This window comes from Corvus moneduloides, chromosome 4 (genome assembly GCF_009650955.1).
Source record: "Corvus moneduloides isolate bCorMon1 chromosome 4, bCorMon1.pri, whole genome shotgun sequence".
Classification (NCBI taxonomy): Eukaryota; Metazoa; Chordata; class Aves; order Passeriformes; family Corvidae; genus Corvus; species Corvus moneduloides.
In genome coordinates, this window is record NC_045479.1 from 17,517,923 (window position 1) to 17,536,819 (window position 18,897).

Genomic DNA, 18,897 nt, shown 5'->3' on the forward strand with positions numbered 1-18,897 from the left:
TTAGAAATCGAAACCAAACCCATTATTGAACTGGTCCTAAAAGTTACTGCATCATTAATTTGACTTTACTTTCTCACTTATGCCACTTGTTAATGTTTATTCCATCGATCTGGTGCAGACACAGTAATTTGGGCTATGAACAAAGGATACATAAGTCAAGACAAGGCAAGCAAGCAAGCCAGCAATATCTATGTGCCTTGCTTTCCTGGGCACTTGATTTAAGAATACATTTTCATGGACCTATGTTTGCATTTTCTTACATCAAATCTTTCTCTCTTTATCCTGCTAGAGCTTTGTGTAGTCTAAAATTCTTATTTACGAATACTACTGACCATCACTAGATACCGACTGTGTTTCCCTAGTTAAGGGTGTGTTTTCACTAAAGTACAGCCCAAAATACCAGGGAAGGGTCCCACAAGGGAAAAACTACTAGGGAAGGGTCCCACAAGGGAAGAACATCCTCAGCCTTTTGCTGCTTAGAAACTTAATATTTTGAAGGGGAACACCTCAAGAAGATAAACTGTAACCCTGGTTTTTTTGAATATGAGTCAAAACATGAATTTGGGTTCTGGGGTACACTCATCACTTGAGGCTGGCACATAATAAATCACTCTTCCCCTCTACAACTTTGAATTTCTCCTTCCCTTTATATTATTATGTCTTTTAACTTGAAAGTTTGAGGAAGCTGATATTAGGCTGGCATGAACAAGTATGGCACGTTTCTGTACCCAGTTGTACAGTTACCAATGCTGCTATCCAATAAATAAAAGATTAGTTAATAGCGGCTCCTTAGTCAGCAAATCTATCTTTTCCATTTCAGTGAGCATCCTTTAGGATAATGCATTATTTCTGACAGCAATAAAAGAGTGGGACTGAGATATATCTTCTGGTGGTAGCAAAAAATAAATGATAGCTCTATGCTAATGGGAAAAATCTTTAATTTGGGATCACAGAATGTATACCCACATACATCAATTCCATCTAAATTACATTTTAATTACATGGAAAACCACATATAATTGCTCAGAGCTATTATTGCTTAGCTAGAGATGGTATTTAATTACTTGAGTTAATATTTAACATGTGTTGTATCAGAGGGAGGGAAAATGCTATAAAAAACTCAATATATGTTGAAATATTGCTGCAATTTAAAAATCCCCAGTACCCTAGAAATGCAGTTACAGATACAACAATCAATTAAACTTGAAATTGTAACTTCAGAATAGTTGACTACTGGGAATTTTAACACTGAAATCCCATCACTGTCACCAGCTAATAGTGTGCCAAGCTGTTAACCGGTATTCGAGCCCCCACGTGGTGATCACTGCACTGTTTTCAGATGAGAAAAGTGCCTGGAGACCTAGAACGATGACACTGCCGCTGCAGCCTTTTGCATTCAGATTAATTTTGGGCAAAAGGAGATGCATCAAAGTAAATAAAACTATTTGCATGGGTTTTTTTGGTTTTTTTTACAGTGTTTTCAGAGCTGGAATCTAATGGACGCAAAGGGCTTGGTAGATATAATATGCACAGAAAATTGACAGTACTCTTGAAAAACATAGCATTAAGATGGATTTCTTTTGGCATTTGATATCAAGTACTATAATTTTCGGCTTCTTTTCATTGGTGAAACATCTAAAGTAAAATGGCTTTTCTCTTAAGATTTGAAAAAATTCAAAATAATGACTTGAGGTTTTTATTCTCTTAAATAGAAGAGCACACCACTGAGAGCCTCTCCAGGTATGTTCTGTTTTGTTTTCCAACCCTGATAACCTTAATCAGTCTGTGATAATACCACCAACATGCCTGGGCAGTAGCTCGTCCCTGGCCACACCTCTGCTGAGTGAATGGTGGGATATGCTGACAAAAACAGAACTAAACTGCTTAAAGAGAAGGCTGGGAAGAGAGGGAACAAAGGTGTGCCCTTGCTGTGATTGAGTGAGAGGCTAAATAACCTGTGAGTAAAACCTCTCCTCCAAAATACCCCTGGGAAAGCTTGTAAGCGACCTGTAAAAATAACAGACTTTCCTGAGTGCTTTACGAGCACCTTACCTGCTTGTTGGCTTTCAGCACTGCTCTCAGGGTCGCGATCTGCTCTCGCTTTGTGCTCAGGAGCGATTTCAGCTTCAGGATCTCTTCCATTAAGGCCTCCTTGTCTTTGTCGATCATGGGCGCCAGCTCACGGGCCGCGGCCCGCTGGCGCGACAGCTGCAGCGACCGATCCACAGCCTTCTGCAAGTGCTTGATTTGGTCCCTTATTATGGCATTGAGGTTGTAGATGTTCATAGGCTCTTTGCGGATGTCACTGGTGTCAGAGACAGGGGAGGAAGGAGGGGCTGTGATGACAGGAGAAATGGAAGGTGTTTTTGTTGGGCTCTGTTCCTTGCCGGGCTCTGTGGCCTCTTTCGTCACCTGCTCGGTCGGGGTCCTGGCTTCTACAGGCGATGCCACCCCCCGCCTGGCAAGTCGTGGGGAAAGGAGACCTTGAGGGTCATCCGGTCCCTTCAGGCTTCCGCTGCGGGTGACTCTGCTCTGCCTGTAATAGTCCAACATGACCCTGTTCGGCGTCTCGTTGTTGCACAGGCAGACGTGGTGGTACAGCTGAGCCAGCTCCTCACTAAACGTCACCAGCTCGTCCTGGGCAGTGTTGAGGGTATTATGGTTTTCATTTGCTATGCTTGCCATCCTTTGTAACTCCTTTTCCATGTGGACCATTTTTTCCTGGCTTTCCTTGGTCGACTTCTCCAGGTTTATCACCTGCTCATCATACGTCTGGATTCTGCTCTCATACTTGGCCTTCTCTTCGGTGTAATTTTCCACATACTTATTATATTTCTCCTTTAAGGCTTTGATTTCTGCTTTAAGGTCTATCACCTCAGTAACAGCTACTTTGTATTTACATTCCAGGATCTCCAAGCCATTGATATCCACTTCATAATCATGTGCTTCTTCGCCAGAATCTCGGCCCTTCTCACAGTCAAGCTCAACTTTCAATTCCTTGTTGCTCTGCAGCCCCCTCATGGCATTGACGTGCTCCGTGAGCCTGTGGACGCGCTCGTGCTGCTCTGTCAGGGCTCCCTTGGTGTGCTCCAGCTGCGTCTGAGACTCCTGGAGGTTGGCCAGGAGAATGGCCTTCTCTCGCTCCACCTGCAACAGAGTCAGAGTGAAAAACCCAGGATGGATCCCATCCTACCCATGCTGAACACCAAACTCTGCAGTCAGAGTTATCTCCTTCCACTCTACCACTGCATGCAGCTTGAGGGCTTCTGAGAGATTTTAGCCATGTACACCTAAACCATAAAATTAATTTAAGAGAGCCGTGTAACTCTCAGAGATTTTGGAAGTCCCAGCTTCTGTTACAACTTCCAATATCACTAGGTCACAATTTTACATGCTGCTCACTGAAGAGTTACCAAGTGCCCAAGCACTGTCTCATCAGCTAGAGTGATGATCCACGATTTACTAGGAGATACGTTCCCTGAACACAGCAACTGCATCACTGTCAATTGTAAGCCATTTCTCAGTGGAGTCTGAATTTATATTTCCCATTAACAGTTCTACCAATCTTTCACAATATCCATTTATATCTTTGAACTGTTGCACGCTTTCATTAAGGCAAATACAGTAAAAAAACTACACTAGCTGTGTACATTTCCACAGATTAAATAACCTACTGTAGGTGGAAATGTAACACAGATCAGGACACTGAGCACATGCAACTCCCAGGAGTACCCATCCCCAGCACTTATCTGTAAGCAAAATCCATCTGTTTAAATTCAAGCCAGGAAAAGCAGGACTTGTGGTGTAACTAACAACCAGCTGCTTGTGACCTAGTAAGTGTCTTTCCAAATATCCACAGAGAAATGTGGATTGAACAACAGAAGACATCATGAAGGGCACCTCTAGAAGTTTTAACGCACAGCAATTTTAAAGCAAGTGAACATGACAAACAAGTTTAATCTGCTCAGGTATTTGCTACTCATGATAACACCCCTGAAAGATTTCCACTTCAAATTTTAAGTGTAATGCTCCAACTTTTTCCTGTGTCTTTGTCCTGTTCTGAGGCGTGAATTAGGAAGCAGAGGAAGGCTTACAGAGATAGGATCCTTGTCCCTTTCATGGCTTTTACAATAGGACCCTAAGCCTACCAGGTTTACTGCTCTTTTCTCCCCCTGTTGCAGTATCTCAGCACATGCAGTAAAAATGGCACTTCCCTTGATGAGTGGTGGCATTACTAATTCTGAGAATTCAAAGCTTTCAGTTCTGAAAATTCTTTAAAAACAACAACAAAAAAAACAAACACAAACTTTCCTTCCCTATCAGTAGTATGTGGAAGAGAATCAAATTAGCCACCATGAATCTTAGCAAAGGATAAAAAAAGCCTTTGAGAAACTGGGAAGGTATTAATGCCATCTCACAAAATGTTCTAAGAAGTGCTTCAAACTCTTGTTTCCTCTTAACCAGGCTTTTGAGCAGTGGCTGCTGCTCAGAAGTACTAAGACATTAGAGCATACATTGATCCCTGGGTTTTACAGAGAGGCTCTCAAAATGTGGCCTCCATTAGGATCTGCAATCGATTGCAGGCAGAAACTACAAATAAAAATAGAAGCCATGATAAAAGCATCTGAAAAAAACAGCCTACTTTTCTTGTATACAAGGGACTGATGCCTTAAGAATTAAAAAAAACAGGGACAAACCTCATCCTTATTTTATGATCCGGGAAGAATCTGTCTCTTTAGATATGAAGTGTTCCATTTTTGGCACTACCTAGTCTGTGCAGAAGAGGACGGCCAAGAACCACAAGGATTTTGGTATCCTCCTCCATTTTTCGTTCCCCTCTTGCTGTCCCAGTATGTTTGCCACCCTAATTGTTGCTCACCCCCCATGTCAGCCCACTCCTGTTGAGAAAACCCAAAATAGGGCAAACTTGCCTTCTGCCAAGTGCATCTTCTTAAAAGGTGACCACTTTCTACAGATCTCTCCGTCAGGCCTGTCCTGGGGACCCTCAGAGATCAACCCAGCAGGAGTCTCTTCACCAGCTTTCCTCTTTTTTTCATCAAGCTGCCTGCCCTAGGTCTGCTCTCCCTGGAAACCTTCAGCTGAACTCCAGCTGTTACCACTTGGTATTGCAGGCTTCAGTGCTATTTACACTGCCCTCATCAGATGATGAAGGTATTTATTCCTTCAGGCTGGTAATGTGAGCTATGCACAAGCATTAAAAATCTGTGTTTTGGCTAATTTAAAGGACCATCTCACCTTATAGAGAGAAATTGTACTGATAATAAAGAACCACATATTACAGGCAGTTGGCTTATTAAAGTGTACGGGTCCACTGTGGGCATGTTCCCACCAAAGAAGCCAATTCACTGCAGATTGCACTCGTGTAAAAATAAATATTTATTTTTAACAATATTTATCGATAATAAAGCCTTTCCTCTGAGAAAACACCTGTGTGTTAAAGCAGCACAGTGCTTCAGTGCCTGCTTAAATTAATAAGACAGAATTGATCCTGCAGGACTACTGATCTGAACCATTATACCCTATCATGAAGAAAAACTGTAGCATGGCTAATTTGGATCTTGATGATAATTTCTCTTCTGAACATAAATGCGTTCTGGAAACATAATCCTTTCAAATAAAAAGAACTCTTTCCAGAGAAAACATTTTAAACTTTTGAAACCCATATATCAACTTGCACAGCAGGCAAAAGGAAATACACAGACCTACTCAATTTTATTCATTCTGGACCAGCATTAATGGATTAAGCTAATCCCCTTCTGTTTAAAACCATAAATACATGCTCCTACTGCCAAGGGAAAAACCCCAAAGCTCCAGCTCATTCCTGAGCACACCTTTTGCATATTAACGACTCTGCTGTTCCCAAATATGGTAATGATATTCTTCTTCTAGACAAAACTATATTCTTCTTTCCACCACAGCAAACTTATGGCAATTCCAGGTATTTTTCAGCCCAGTTGGTGCATTTTTTTGACATTGAAATTGGTAGCTGCATTAAGGATTTTTATCATTCATTTAGAATGAAAATAAAAACAATTCAAAAGTAGCTGTACCTGTTTTGCAATGCATCCTTCCCTTCAAAGATTTCAGCTTGAGGAGATTTTCTTCCCAATTTGCATCTATAGTTTGCAATTATGGAAACCAATTTTACAATAGTTATTTATCTCCTCACCTTTTTCTTTTTTTAAACATCATCAGAATTTCAAGGAACAATTCCTGGGGGAGACTGGAACAAATTAACAGGAGAACTCATCTCAAGAACCCTGAATCTCAGCTATAGCACATTTGTCACAGAGTACAAGGCAGCTGAAGAAGAATGTCAGAAACTAAGCTGCAGGACTTTTTCTTTTTCTTCCTTTTTTAAGAGAACTTAATCTAAGTTTTCCGAACATGATATTAGCCTCAGAAAAGGGGAACGTATGACCATGGGAAGAAAAGGAGTCCTAGGCTTCGAAGATTACATAGAGAATTCTTTCCACTGGACAACAAACAGGAAGGAAGAGTGCAAAGCCGTGAGCTTTTCCAAGAAAATATCAGAATACAAAAATTTTCAGCAAGACATTTGTTACACAGCAGACATATGAATGGAAAGGAAATAGTTGCAATTAAATCTCTCTCCTAGGGACCAGCACAACTCATGGAGCAGCAGCATCCAAAAGCTGTAGAGGGAATTCTATTTGTCGTACTGTTTCAGTGAAGTCTTCTTTTTGAGACTGAGGAGCAAAAACAATTTGCTAGACACACTTACAAAATGGCAAATCTGAAGTTTACCTTTCTCCTAAAAAGGAACCTGCTGTCCTATAGACGTGAAAACAGTTTCCAAAAAACAGTCAGTTCCTTCAGAAACTCTGTCCTAGTGCAGCCTCTTCAGAGGAAACAGGAGGCACTCATACCAAATACTGAATGAACACCACATGGCAAAGACACCATACAGGAAATGAAATTCCGACTTTGCTGATGATTTACCTTTTGCCAGCTTTTAAACCTGAATAAGTCTCCCATCTACCACATGCAAAACTTTTGGAGGAATTTTTCACATTTAATTTGTATGACCCAAATTTAATTTGTGCGACATGAACTGATGTAACTCAACAGAGAAGGTGGTCCCTTTGTAAAAAGTGCACATCAGCATTTTGCAGTGAGTCTTTACAGTAGCTAAAGAAATCAGGCTTTCACTGAGGTCTAGTCTGTCTTTTTAAACCATAAACCTCTAACAGGATGTAAATGCCAAGCAGTGGTGGCCACTATTGGCACAGGTGTGCTGGGGCCCAGCATCAAAAAATGCTATGGCCAAAACTAGTTATAGTTTCTTTTTAAGGGTCCTAAGATTGTTCCTAGTGACTGCGAGAAGGCTGTCTCTTTGTTTAAGAGATATAAAATAAATTTTTAAGCCAGAGAAGATAAAGACAATTACAGTATCTTTCAAGTAGAAGTTTGCTAACTCATCATGCTCAGTATTTAATTCAATAAAATCAAGAAAAAGCATACCCAAAGCAGTCCTTTTTTTTTTCATTTCTAAGCAATTTTCATTCCAAATTCACAGTGCATATATTTCATTGTAAATTATGGTTTAAAATACTTACAGTGTATTTCAAAATGTGAAAATTTAAAAGCATTTCTTTTGAAACTGTGTTTTAAAATTTTTAATATTGTCCCTCTGAATCAAATTAGAAGCTGCATATAATGTATATTTGCACATATTATATATATACATGTATATGTACTTACAGGTGCATATTTGTATACATACATACAAAATATACACTGTGTATATTTTAAAACTGGAAAAGTTTAACAGAATTTTTCACGTAAATAAAATTCTAAGTTTCGTGCTTTCACACTTAAGTGATGTGTGCTTTGTATCAAAGTTATTGGTGCAAAGCACTAGATGTCATCCGTGTTCACCATGTCACAGCTCAGACCAAAACTTCCCACAGTGAGTTTGGCAATGAAGTAAATAAAACAATTAACTCTTCAGCAAATAGGACAGACCACATAGGGGTTTGTTGTTCTCTAGCAAGCACTGAAAACCGGTTTTGCTCTACTTCACTTCTAAACCACCTTTTACATTTTAAGCAGTAAAGGGCTCACATTTACTCTCTTTAGAAGAGGTGCTTTTCAGAAGCCTGGAGCTAGAAAATGCTGGATGTTTCCTTGACAGTGCCAAAACCTTTCAAGCTGCTGTGGCAGACGAGATGCTCAACAGCTTGGGCAGCAGGACCCTTTCTCTGCGTGGCACTGCACCCCTTCTGAGATGATGTCAACAGCTTGAGTTTTTATCTGGCTCGCATCCCAGGCTCCTGTTCTGGCTGGGCATGGATGAACAGAGAACAAACGCTGGCTGTGCCGTCCCGAAGCACCCCCTGCAGCCCGCGCATCCGCCGGGACTGCCAGCGGGACAAGGGCGCTCTGTGACAGCCCACACGCCACATGCTCCCAGTGCACGGCTGGTAAGTGGAGCGCTCCTCTCCTTTTGTTCTCTCCTGAACGCGTGTCAAATCTTGCTCGAGCTGAATTTAATGGCAAAAACTCCTTCGGACTTGCAAGAGAGCATAATCAAGTCTGTACACACGAGTATTTTAATGGGGTTTTTTCCAGATAGCTTTAGTCATATCGAAGAATACCTTATTTCACTTGCAATTTCAAGGACATTTACCGTTATCAAAGCAGGAGAAAAAGGAATCTAACCTTCTGCAACCCCAGCATCTACATCCCTTTCTTCCCTTTGCACTAAATATCTGCTCAGGTCACACCGACTTTTGTGCAGACAGATACTCTGTTTGTTAGGGGTATTTCTAGCAAAACCCGGATATGAAGAAACACCAAAGCAGAAGTCTGGAAAATGGACATATGTGGTCAAAAACATCACTGGGAATGATCACTTCAAAACTGGCACGAGGGTTCATAGGATGTGTGTCTAAACACTCCAGGACATTAAATTCAGCCCTTACCTGCATGAGTTGCTGCTTCAGTTTCTGTATCTCTGATATGTTGAGCTCACTGAAGAGGTCAGAGACGGGGTGCAGAGATTCTCCTTTCCTACTCGTGGGGGTTCTGTAGTCACCGTTGAGTTTCACAAGAGGCCCGTGGATGTGTCCGTTCATTTTGTCATCATTGTTGGGCTCACCCCCATCCTCTGAAAACTTCAACCCATCTACTGATATATTAATATGGTTATTATACATACTATCATTGAGGTTGATATACTGGGAGAGTTCCTTTCTCAGATTGTTCTTTTGCTCTCTTTCATTTTTTAAAGTTTCCAGAGCTTCCTCCAGCTGATGCTCAGCAATCTCCTTCAGCCGGATGGCATCTTCTAGCTGGCTATTAAGCAACACTGTCTCCTCCTCAAATCGTTTAATCTCATGCTTTAAGCCTTCGTATTCAACCTGAATTAGACAAGACAAAGAACATTCATAATACTAAAACTTGAGTTGTGAAAACCTGCCATTTATCAGCCCTATTGAGATAGGTGTTAGAGAAACTACGGTTTGGAATACCGGACATTGCCTACAGCTGCAAAGAAATGACTGAAAAAAGAGTGCAAGTGGAGCTCACTCTGTTAAATACTCCAGTGTTCACTTTTTCAGCATGTGAGAATCAAGAATTAGAAAACCTCTTTCTGAATAACTTATGACAAGCAGTGTAATTTCATGGGAAGAAGGCTGTTTATTAGCAGATGTCCTGGTAACAGGTTTACTCTGAATTGCCATAAGCAATGTTGGTATATCATGGTATTTATAGATCTTAGGTTCATATAGGCGATTTATGATTTGCACATATTCTGAAGATGACTTCATATCTCATTTCTTACTAGATGTAAAGTCACTCAAGCATAGATACTCCCAAGTATCTTGGTAGTTTTCAAAAATATGGATGGAAGGTACAAAACCAGTAGAAGAGCCTCGGCTCTCTTCTCTGTATATTACAAGGCTCTCCATTGTCCCAGAGGCATTTAATTTTAAAAATTAAACAAGAATCTATTTGTACAATCAGTTTAAACTCTAAGATGCCCCAAAATTGTTAGACATTTTTAAACCACCAGAAAAATGCAGCAAACAGCTCATTCAGCCCCCCACAGTCCTTAGACTGCATGTAGGGACGTCCTCCTGGAGCACACAGGAACCTGTTGCTCCAACCACAGTGCCTGGAGTGTGTCCCAGTGACACCCCTTGGCAGCACTGGAGGGACTCACTGGTCTGTCCTTCTCAGAGGGCAGCTCCCTGCCCCACACCAAGGTGTGGTGTTTTATCAAGGTATATATGGGCATTGTGAGCGGAGCTCAGCAGCATCTTCCTCTCTGTCCTTTAAAGGTAGCTCCCTTGTTCAGTCCTCTCCATTTCACCTGACAAGAAACAAAGCCTGGAAAAACCCAGCCTAGCTCAAAACCAGTTGATCAGCAATAGCTAGAGAGGGCAGCAGATCCCCACTGCAGAATGTTTCCCCTTTGCTCTTCTTCCTCATCTTCCTTTTCACTGTTGGAAAACCCCACAGCAATGAAAAGGAAGAGCTTTGTTAGTAAAGGTCCATGTCCACACTCAACCAGCACTCCTGGTAAAAATGATGACACTTTGATTTTTTAAATTTAATTCCCATCATGTTAGTCACCTGCATCTTAATTTCAAAATGGAAAAAAAAAAATCTCAGTATCAGGTGAAATAATTTAATAGCTTGGTGAAAGAGGGAAAAAATACTGAATTTTCATGCTTCCATAAGAAGCCCCAATTTTTTGCAGTTGAGGCTTTTCTAATTCAAACACATCACTAACTGCAATCTTAAGGCATTGTATAGAATTTTTTTATATTTGATATATATGGATTTTTAATCAAACTAAAATAAGGTTCTGGCAAAAACAAAAATATCCACCATTCCTATTGAAGTAGAATATTTATCAACCTGTCAAAAGTCTTCAACTCATAAACCTTTAGAAAGGCAATCTTAAAAACCAAAGCACTAATCCTTCAAACCCAGAAATTGGAAACATATCAAACAACAAAGTTCCAAAGTCATATTGGGCATTTTTAAATAGAAAAGGAAAATCCATGTGAGGTTCAAATCTACACTTGGCAATTTAGTATCTTTGCTTACTGGAGGAACAGGTCCATCTGGAAAAATTATGAAATGCAGTCAAGTAGCTATGTTTACAACTTAAGGACATGAAAATAAGACAAACCAAATGAAACAACCACCACTTTTTCAATTTTAAATCCACATAAAACCTAGAGGTCTATATCTCTATGGTCACCTTCTCATAGACTCTTATTTCAAAAAGCTACAAAAAACCTCAACATGTAGATAATGACATTTTAGCACCAAGACTTACAACATACAGTTTTGTAAATTCAAGCATTAAAGTATAAAATGCTCTTAAAATTTTATCTTGTAGATTAAAGTACCTTTAGGAACCACAAGTGCATGGATCTGCGATGCAAAATGACTGATTTTTAGAGCCATTCAAAATGTGGCAATGTTTTTTCTCTCCACAGACTGTTGGCATTTGGTTTCAGTAAGAATGAATTATTATGACAAATATAAACACTTGCAAACAGATTTCATTTTCAGGGGAAACTAGGACAGTCCATAGAGAGGTCACATACTTCCTGAAAATGTGAAAATGTCTCCTACGAGGTTGATGAGAAAAAAAATCCATGCCTCAAAGGAGGAATTTTCTGGCTAGGTAAATAACTCTCACAACAGAGATGATCTGCTGTAAATTCAGTTTCAGGAGTGTGAAAGACTAGGCACCTTCATAAATAAGGAAATTATGCACCCATTTCCAGTACCTGTGTATTCCCTGTGGCACAGCTCTGTTGTTTTAAGTGTTTTAATCACACTTGTGCTAGAGCAGTAAAAAAGCAGTATAAGAGAGCTGAAATAGCACCACTTATTCCTGCAGGAATAAGGCAGCTTTGTTCCAGGGCTGCCATCAGAAAGTTTGACAAGGCTGTCTCTTCCACAGAAGCCCCAAGTGCACCAGGCAATAGGTCAGGACACAACCAGGGGCTGCAGTGCAGAGCTGTGACCCTCTGAGAGCAGGTGAAGAGAGGGTGTTACAAAGTGCAATGTTATGATGGTCTGGACAGCACCAAAAAGGCAGGAAGTGTTACACCATCTAACCTGGATATTTAAACTTCGATCACCACAAGTTAACTCTTCTGACAGGAGACCAAATGTCTTTTGCTCACTTTAAAGGACAACTAGCCACTGGACACCGAGCTCCTAAGGAACAGGAAAAGCATGAAGCAAAAATATGCAACTCTATCTCTTTTAATAATTCCTCTGTGATTACATAGTTCTGCAACGACATATTCCACCAGAATTTTTCAAAACTGAGGTAAGGGCCTCCCCATATTTCAAAAATGGCCAGTAACACCATTTTAGAGTAAGTGATCAGCAAAAACCCAACTGAAAAAAAACCCCAAGCATACAAAGAAAATTCTATCAAAGTGCTGTGCAGGATCACATTATGGAAATTGGAGAAAACAGTGCCAATTTACAGTACAGTGCCTTGAATCTTGTGATGCTTACTTGATTTTGTTTCAGTGTGGACACCAGTTTCTGTAAAGTGATGTTTTCTTCTTCCAGCTCAGTGTAGTCCTGCAGCAGTCTCGCCTCTCGAAACTTGTACTCTCGAATCTCATCTTTCATTCGTATCCTCTGCAGTTCCACCATCTCGTTATTCTGCCAGGAGAAAACACAAGTACATCACCATTCGTGCACAGCCACTTTAATGCTCAACACTGCCTTTAGAAAAGGCCAGACACAAATTAATCCTGAAACAGAAGTGATTTAACAGTGCACATCAAAATAACATCACTTATTAATTTGAGGCCAAGCAATAATTTCAGGGGGGTGCTGGCAATGCAGAAATAAGAACGCCTGATACAGAAGCCTGATTAAAACAGTTTCAAGATTAGATGCGTATTGAAATGGAAACCTTGGCAAGGCTTTAGCATATCTCATTAATTTCATTGCTCTACAATAGAGCAGGATTTAAATAAAATTACCACCTGTTTTCCACCGAAGGATGCATTTTACATTCATATAGAAAAGCAGTGAGTACTGACATCTGTTCTCCAAAGACATCTGCTAGGGAGCAAGGTGCACTCACATTTGTATCTGCAGGCACTGGAGAGGCTCACAGACAGGCACAGGGTGGACAGCACTTGTCAAAAGCCTGACAAACGCCTGGCTGTGCTGAGCAGGATCACACCCAGCACTTCGGGAACACACAAAGTCACAATTTTATTTTTCCCATTAGTACATACAGTACCCAGACAGCCTTATGAGAGAGAACATGAGGGATCAGTTTCACCAAAAATCAATTCCAGCTCTAAGTTTGACATCAAGAGTGAGGTTATTCTGGAAAGACTCTACTGGCATAACCACGATGTAAAAGGCACTACAGGAAGACAGAGTTAACACACAGCTGGAAGAGAACAGCGACCAATACAGCTGGTTGGCAGGAACAACCTCCTGCCCTACTTTGAAGAGAAGTCTGCATTTGTCTGATTAATAGAAACGGGCATGGTAAATCACATCTCCTTTCCTGCAGGAGGATCCTGAGCATTGCCACAGCAGCTGGTGGACAGACCTTATTGATGGGGCAGAGCCCCCTTGCTGCTGGGACGTCAGAGAGAGCACACCAGGGAAGCAGTAATGAGTTTCTGTAAAAGATTCCAGTGTGGAGGGAGGAAACCACTGGCCTGATAGCTACCTGAAAAAAAGTTAAATGTTCAAGCAGAAACTGTAGTCAGGGAGCTCTAAATCAATCAATCTGTACCACTCACCCTCTGGTACATGAAGGATAAAACCCCACATCCTGAATTAAGGATAAACAGAACTTCGCTTAGCATCTAGGTTAAATAATTACAAAACCCCTTGAGAAGAACTTCACAAAATATGAAAAAAAAAATTTTGATGCAAGACTCGACAGAAGTGTTTTTAAAAATTAAAACTTTTTGTTAGAGAAAACTAAAAAAATCACCCTCCTCCTAGCAGCTAATTAAGAAGAAATAAAGAAACTACCTAATTTCTTAACCAAAAACAACTGAAAATATTCCCAGTGGAAGAAGAGTCACAAAGCACTAGATAAAAGTAACTCTCTGTATATTCCTGCATCCATCACTGCCTAATCAACCTCTGAGCAAACTGTAATAACAGCATCACAGATGATTTCAAATGGTGAAGGCATTTTATACCCCCCAGGCTGCCTTTATACCTTTAGCTTCTGCCAGCACATTCCCAGCTATGGCAGGGTGTGGGTATGTGTGCCAGTCTGAGACAGTATGGGGACAACACCAAGTGCACAACTCTGCCGTGTCAAGGATAATTAAGCAGCTCTGCAACTCTCCCAGTGTTTGAGGATGATCAGCCCAGGGAATGAGCTGGCTGACATCCATCCAATGCTCACAGGAGCCTGGGAGAGGGTGCATCCTAACAGGATCCCAGAGGAGCTCTGCTCAGCAAGCCATTCCCAGCAGCGCTGCCTGCACCTCACTGGGGTGAAACCAGCAGCAGCAGCAGCCAGGACAGATCTACTCATGATACAAACTGCCTCTGCCAACAACACTGCCGAGGGAAAGGAAGGCCTCCCCAAAAGGCCAGGCTGGATGGGGCTTTGAGCACCCTGCTCTAGCAGAAGGTGTCCCTGTTCATGGTGGGGGGTTGGAACTAGGTGATCTTTAATGTCCTTTTTAACTCAATCCACTTTCTGATTCTGTGATTCTAAAAGGGAAGAATAAAATAGGTGGCCAGAAATGGAGGACATGAACAAGGAATTTTTACAGCATCTTGATATAGCATTTCCCTGATAGAGTACAAGGCAGGGTCGTTTGAAAAAGCCTTGAAAATGAATTCTGTAAGATGTGAGTATTCCTTTGTCTCCCCTGTCATTGCAAACTGCAACAGAAAACATGAGCTATCACCTCACTGGAGTGCACCACCATTTCTTCAAGAGAGATACCACATTTCTTCAGCATTTATAACTGCTGCTTCCTACATAATCTTAGAGATATAAACAGAACCATCTATCGTTCTCCTCTTCTTACACACAGAGAAACTCTTTCTGCAGCACAGCCTCTATTTGTCCTTACTCATGACATTTCATCAAGGAAGAAACAGCAGGAAAAGGAAGACTTGCCAGTTGGAGAGGCAGCGCTCAGGCAGGCATCCCATGTGCCATGCCTGCCTGAGCACTGCCTGCCACCCTTCCCCTGGCCAGGGCCAAGGCCTCTTACTGGCAGCGATCCCACTGCTCGGACACAGGGACAAAACCAACTCAGCACATCACAGAATATGGCATCGCCTTTTCAAAGCAATGTAAAATGTGTGTTTTGTCACTGCAAACGCCCAGGAGTTACTCTCCATGCTCCAGATCTCTCCTCCTACAAACATCTGCATTATGCTGGCAAACACCCAGCTGAAAGGCAAAGTGCTATAGTGCTCTCCATGCTTGCCAGGAAAGGCAGTGATTCCACTCCACAGGCCCAAAACCCAGTGTTACTGAGGTTTACAAATGAGTAGCCACAGGACATGTGGAGGGCTATTCTGCTTTCCCTTATATAAGACCTCTATGTATTTTTGGGAAGTGAACTAGTCCTGAACCTATTAAAAAAAAAAAAAAAAATGTTGAGTTTATTCTCTTTTACTGTTGGTATGAAGGATATATTCATTTTCACCAAATGCTTTAATTAAATATATTATCTTCTCACAATCTTATTGTTATTTTGAACTATTTAAAATACATATTTCTTTAGCAAAATATCTGCAGTTATAGAGGAGAGATCTTCCTGTACTTATACAGTGGCAGTAAGAGGCAAATTTTTTATTTGGTGGACTTGCATGAAAAGAATACGAGAGGACTCAAAAACATAAGGCAAAAGGATTTTGCCAGCAGGGCAGTTATCTACATGAGCCACTAGAGGACAATGTGACCCAAATTATTAGTCAAGTAATTTGTAATTAAACTTTACTACTCATCCAGCAGTGAACTTGCAGGACAAAGCAATTGAGCCAGATGCTTTTACTAGGGCACTGCCCTCGGGACGTTTTACATTCCCAGAGAGAATTCCCCTATGAACTGTGGACTGGATCTGCAGAAACCAAATTAATCCAAGAGGTGGAGCTGATGACACACGAGCAAAGTTTTAATGGCTGAAAACGACTTTCAATCCCAGCCACCAGCTGAACATGGTGCAACGGCTTTAATGGATTGGTGCCAAAGAAGAAGGAAAAGGCCTTTCAGTGGAACTATAGAAAACAAGAGAGTCCTTGTCAGCATTGCATCTCATTATACATGAGCACTAATTGTGGAAGATGTCAGCCCCACAGCACCTCTAATGAATGTACACATAACGGAGCAGACCATGGCAAATGAAAAACAGGAGGCTCAGTCGAGACAAAGTCTGTCCAGGTCACCTATTTACTGGTACTTAGATATATTTTCAGAATTGTAATATATGAAAGGTGAAAGACATCTCTAGGTTTTGCAGAGGTGAGGACCATGTCTGTGTACTACCAGCCATCAATCCTGACAGGTCTCTGAGCATCAGTGGAATATTAAACAATAGAAGGTTGTACTTCTTAGCAAATTAAATGTAATATATATTAATATATATTGTTAATTCTTGATACAGCATAGACTTTTTAAATGCTGTATTTTATATGCTACATGCAGAGCAGGTTGTATTAAGTGTGTGTGGATCCATTGCAATACATTGTGTAATACCAAAAATTGCAAGTGAGAAGGCACTTCAAAATGAAGGAATGGAAATTGCTAATGTTGAACACTATGAAAAAATACACAATTTTCATGTGGAACACTCGCAAGTACTGCCCTAGGAAGGCACCTGTTATGCTCCTGTGGCCTATCAATTCACCTAAAGAAAGTGAAGGGACCCCTAAAGCTGGGTACTCTCATCTCTGAGGTGAGAAGTGAATTCCAGTGGCTTCTGGTTTCCTGAACTGTGAACAAACAAACTGAATTTCTTGGAAAGTGGCAGTGTTTTGAAGCCTTCTTTTTAAAGTGAATGCAGTCCCATTAACCAATTTGGTTGTCCCCTATGTTGGAGTACATAAAGGAGGGGTTTTTTTATTTCTGTATTTTGTCTACTGCTTTTTATCCCCCTCAAAAATTGTGGAACTAGTGTTTGGGCTTTTTCCATACATTCTGTTCAAACAAATGTTCATTAAGAGATTTCAGATCCTTACTGCAGCAAAACATACTATTTTGCACACTGAAAAACAGCCTTATAAATCATCAATTAATTATATGCCCCAAACTACCCAGACTAAATCCCTACTTATATGTTGGAATATGCAAGCCATAGCGTGATGTTGTGCATAACTTTTCAATTTTCGTAACTCACAAGAGAGCAAGAGAACAATGATAAAATTGTCTACTTCCACTTTAATGGCATTGTTTTATAGGTGATGCAGGATAAAATCCCATTCAATCTGACGACAGTGTTATTGCAGTAGTAGTAAATCGAATATAAGAGAAAGCTTATGCTCAGCCTAAGATCCATGATCTTGTGTGTTTGTTGACAAGTCTCACTGTAAATTTGTATGTCACGTTTACTTTATTCTGCAGAGGAAAATAAAAGACGTATTTTTTATGAAGAACAGTTATAGCGATAGCAAATTCAATTCAACAGGGGTTGAGAGGAAAGAGAATGACAGTGGCAATACAAGAGCAAAAACCATTTTCTTTATTTGTCATCAAGTGTTTTAAGCCCCCAGAGTCCTCTACACAAGCCTTAAAGTTCCCTCCCTCATATACAGGAATACTCAACTTGAACTGAAAGAATGGCATTTTCCATGCTTCCCGGTGTATTTAAAAACATGAAGGGATTTTGTGGAAGACCTTAGGTGACCTGGTCTGACCCTTTTGTCAAATTTGCACCTCAATCCTCCTGATTCATACATGCAGATGCCCAGCTAAGCAGGGCTGGAGCATCTCATACAGAACTATTTTTGCTTCTATTTCAAAACACAGATACCTCTACATCCCAAAATAAATTATTTCAAAGATTTTTTTAATCACTGCCAGCAGCCTGCATCCTCTTTTTTAACCTGAATTTTTCTGATTTAATCCTTCAAAAAGCTTCATTCAGGTGTCTTTATTAGAGTTTATTATATTGTATCTGCTCTAAGCAGCTCTATTGACATCCTACTTTAAGAACATGAATACAGCTCCTATTGTCCAAACCCAGAAACCACTAACTTTTGAAATTATGTATGATCCTGACATTCCTTAGCTTTAGATATATCACTTACTGTCTAAAAACCAAGAAAATAAACATGCTATTGTGCACAAGATATTTTTGGAAGTGTAACTGTAGCATAATGTAAGTACTTATAATCTTTCCCTTCCATGGATTTACTTACAGAATGGCAGCACTATCAAAGCCAAGCATGAAAAAAGCCATATATTTGTTGGCTATAGCATACTGATTAGAAGCCAGATCATGATAATGGATGTTTCAAATTCCTTCACCAGCAACAGATCTCAAATAAAGCATTTACAATACATCTAATAATTTAATCATCTGAAATGCTCAGTGCATTTAATTGGAATAGCTAAATCTACAGAAGTAGGGTGAATTTGTATCAAGGGCAATTAAATGGCCCATTTATGTACTTACCACAGAGTTTGAAACCCATAATATTTAACATTGTAAATCTTGCTATGTATAGATCCCCACAAAGCTATTTTATTGACTTTCATATATAACTATATATAAAAAGATAGAACTAAGGAATGTTCTGGTAGTTCAGGTATTAAATTTTCCTGCTGGGTATCATGGTCACATAATATTATGATGATTTCTTTATAAGATGGTATGAACCACAAATCTCTAATCATGCATATTATCT

At 40.4% G+C, this 18,897-nt stretch overlaps 1 protein-coding gene across 8 annotated transcripts in view; it reads right to left on the minus strand.

Annotated features, from left to right (window-relative positions):
• BICD1 (BICD cargo adaptor 1) overlaps positions 1-18,897 on the minus strand; it is a 169,714-nt gene that overhangs the window by 37,782 nt on the left and 113,035 nt on the right. For 5 of the 8 annotated variants that reach the window (XM_032105442.1, XM_032105438.1, XM_032105444.1 and 2 more), the window contains exons 3-5: positions 12,547-12,699; positions 8,970-9,440; positions 2,053-3,147 (exon numbers count right to left, since the gene is read on the minus strand). In XM_032105442.1, the coding sequence (XP_031961333.1) occupies positions 2,053-3,147; positions 8,970-9,440; positions 12,547-12,699 (1,719 nt within the window). The remainder of the gene's footprint in view (positions 1-2,052; positions 3,148-8,969; positions 9,441-12,546; positions 12,700-18,897) is intronic. The other 3 variants (XM_032105436.1, XM_032105440.1, XM_032105437.1) reach the window with 1 other exon arrangement.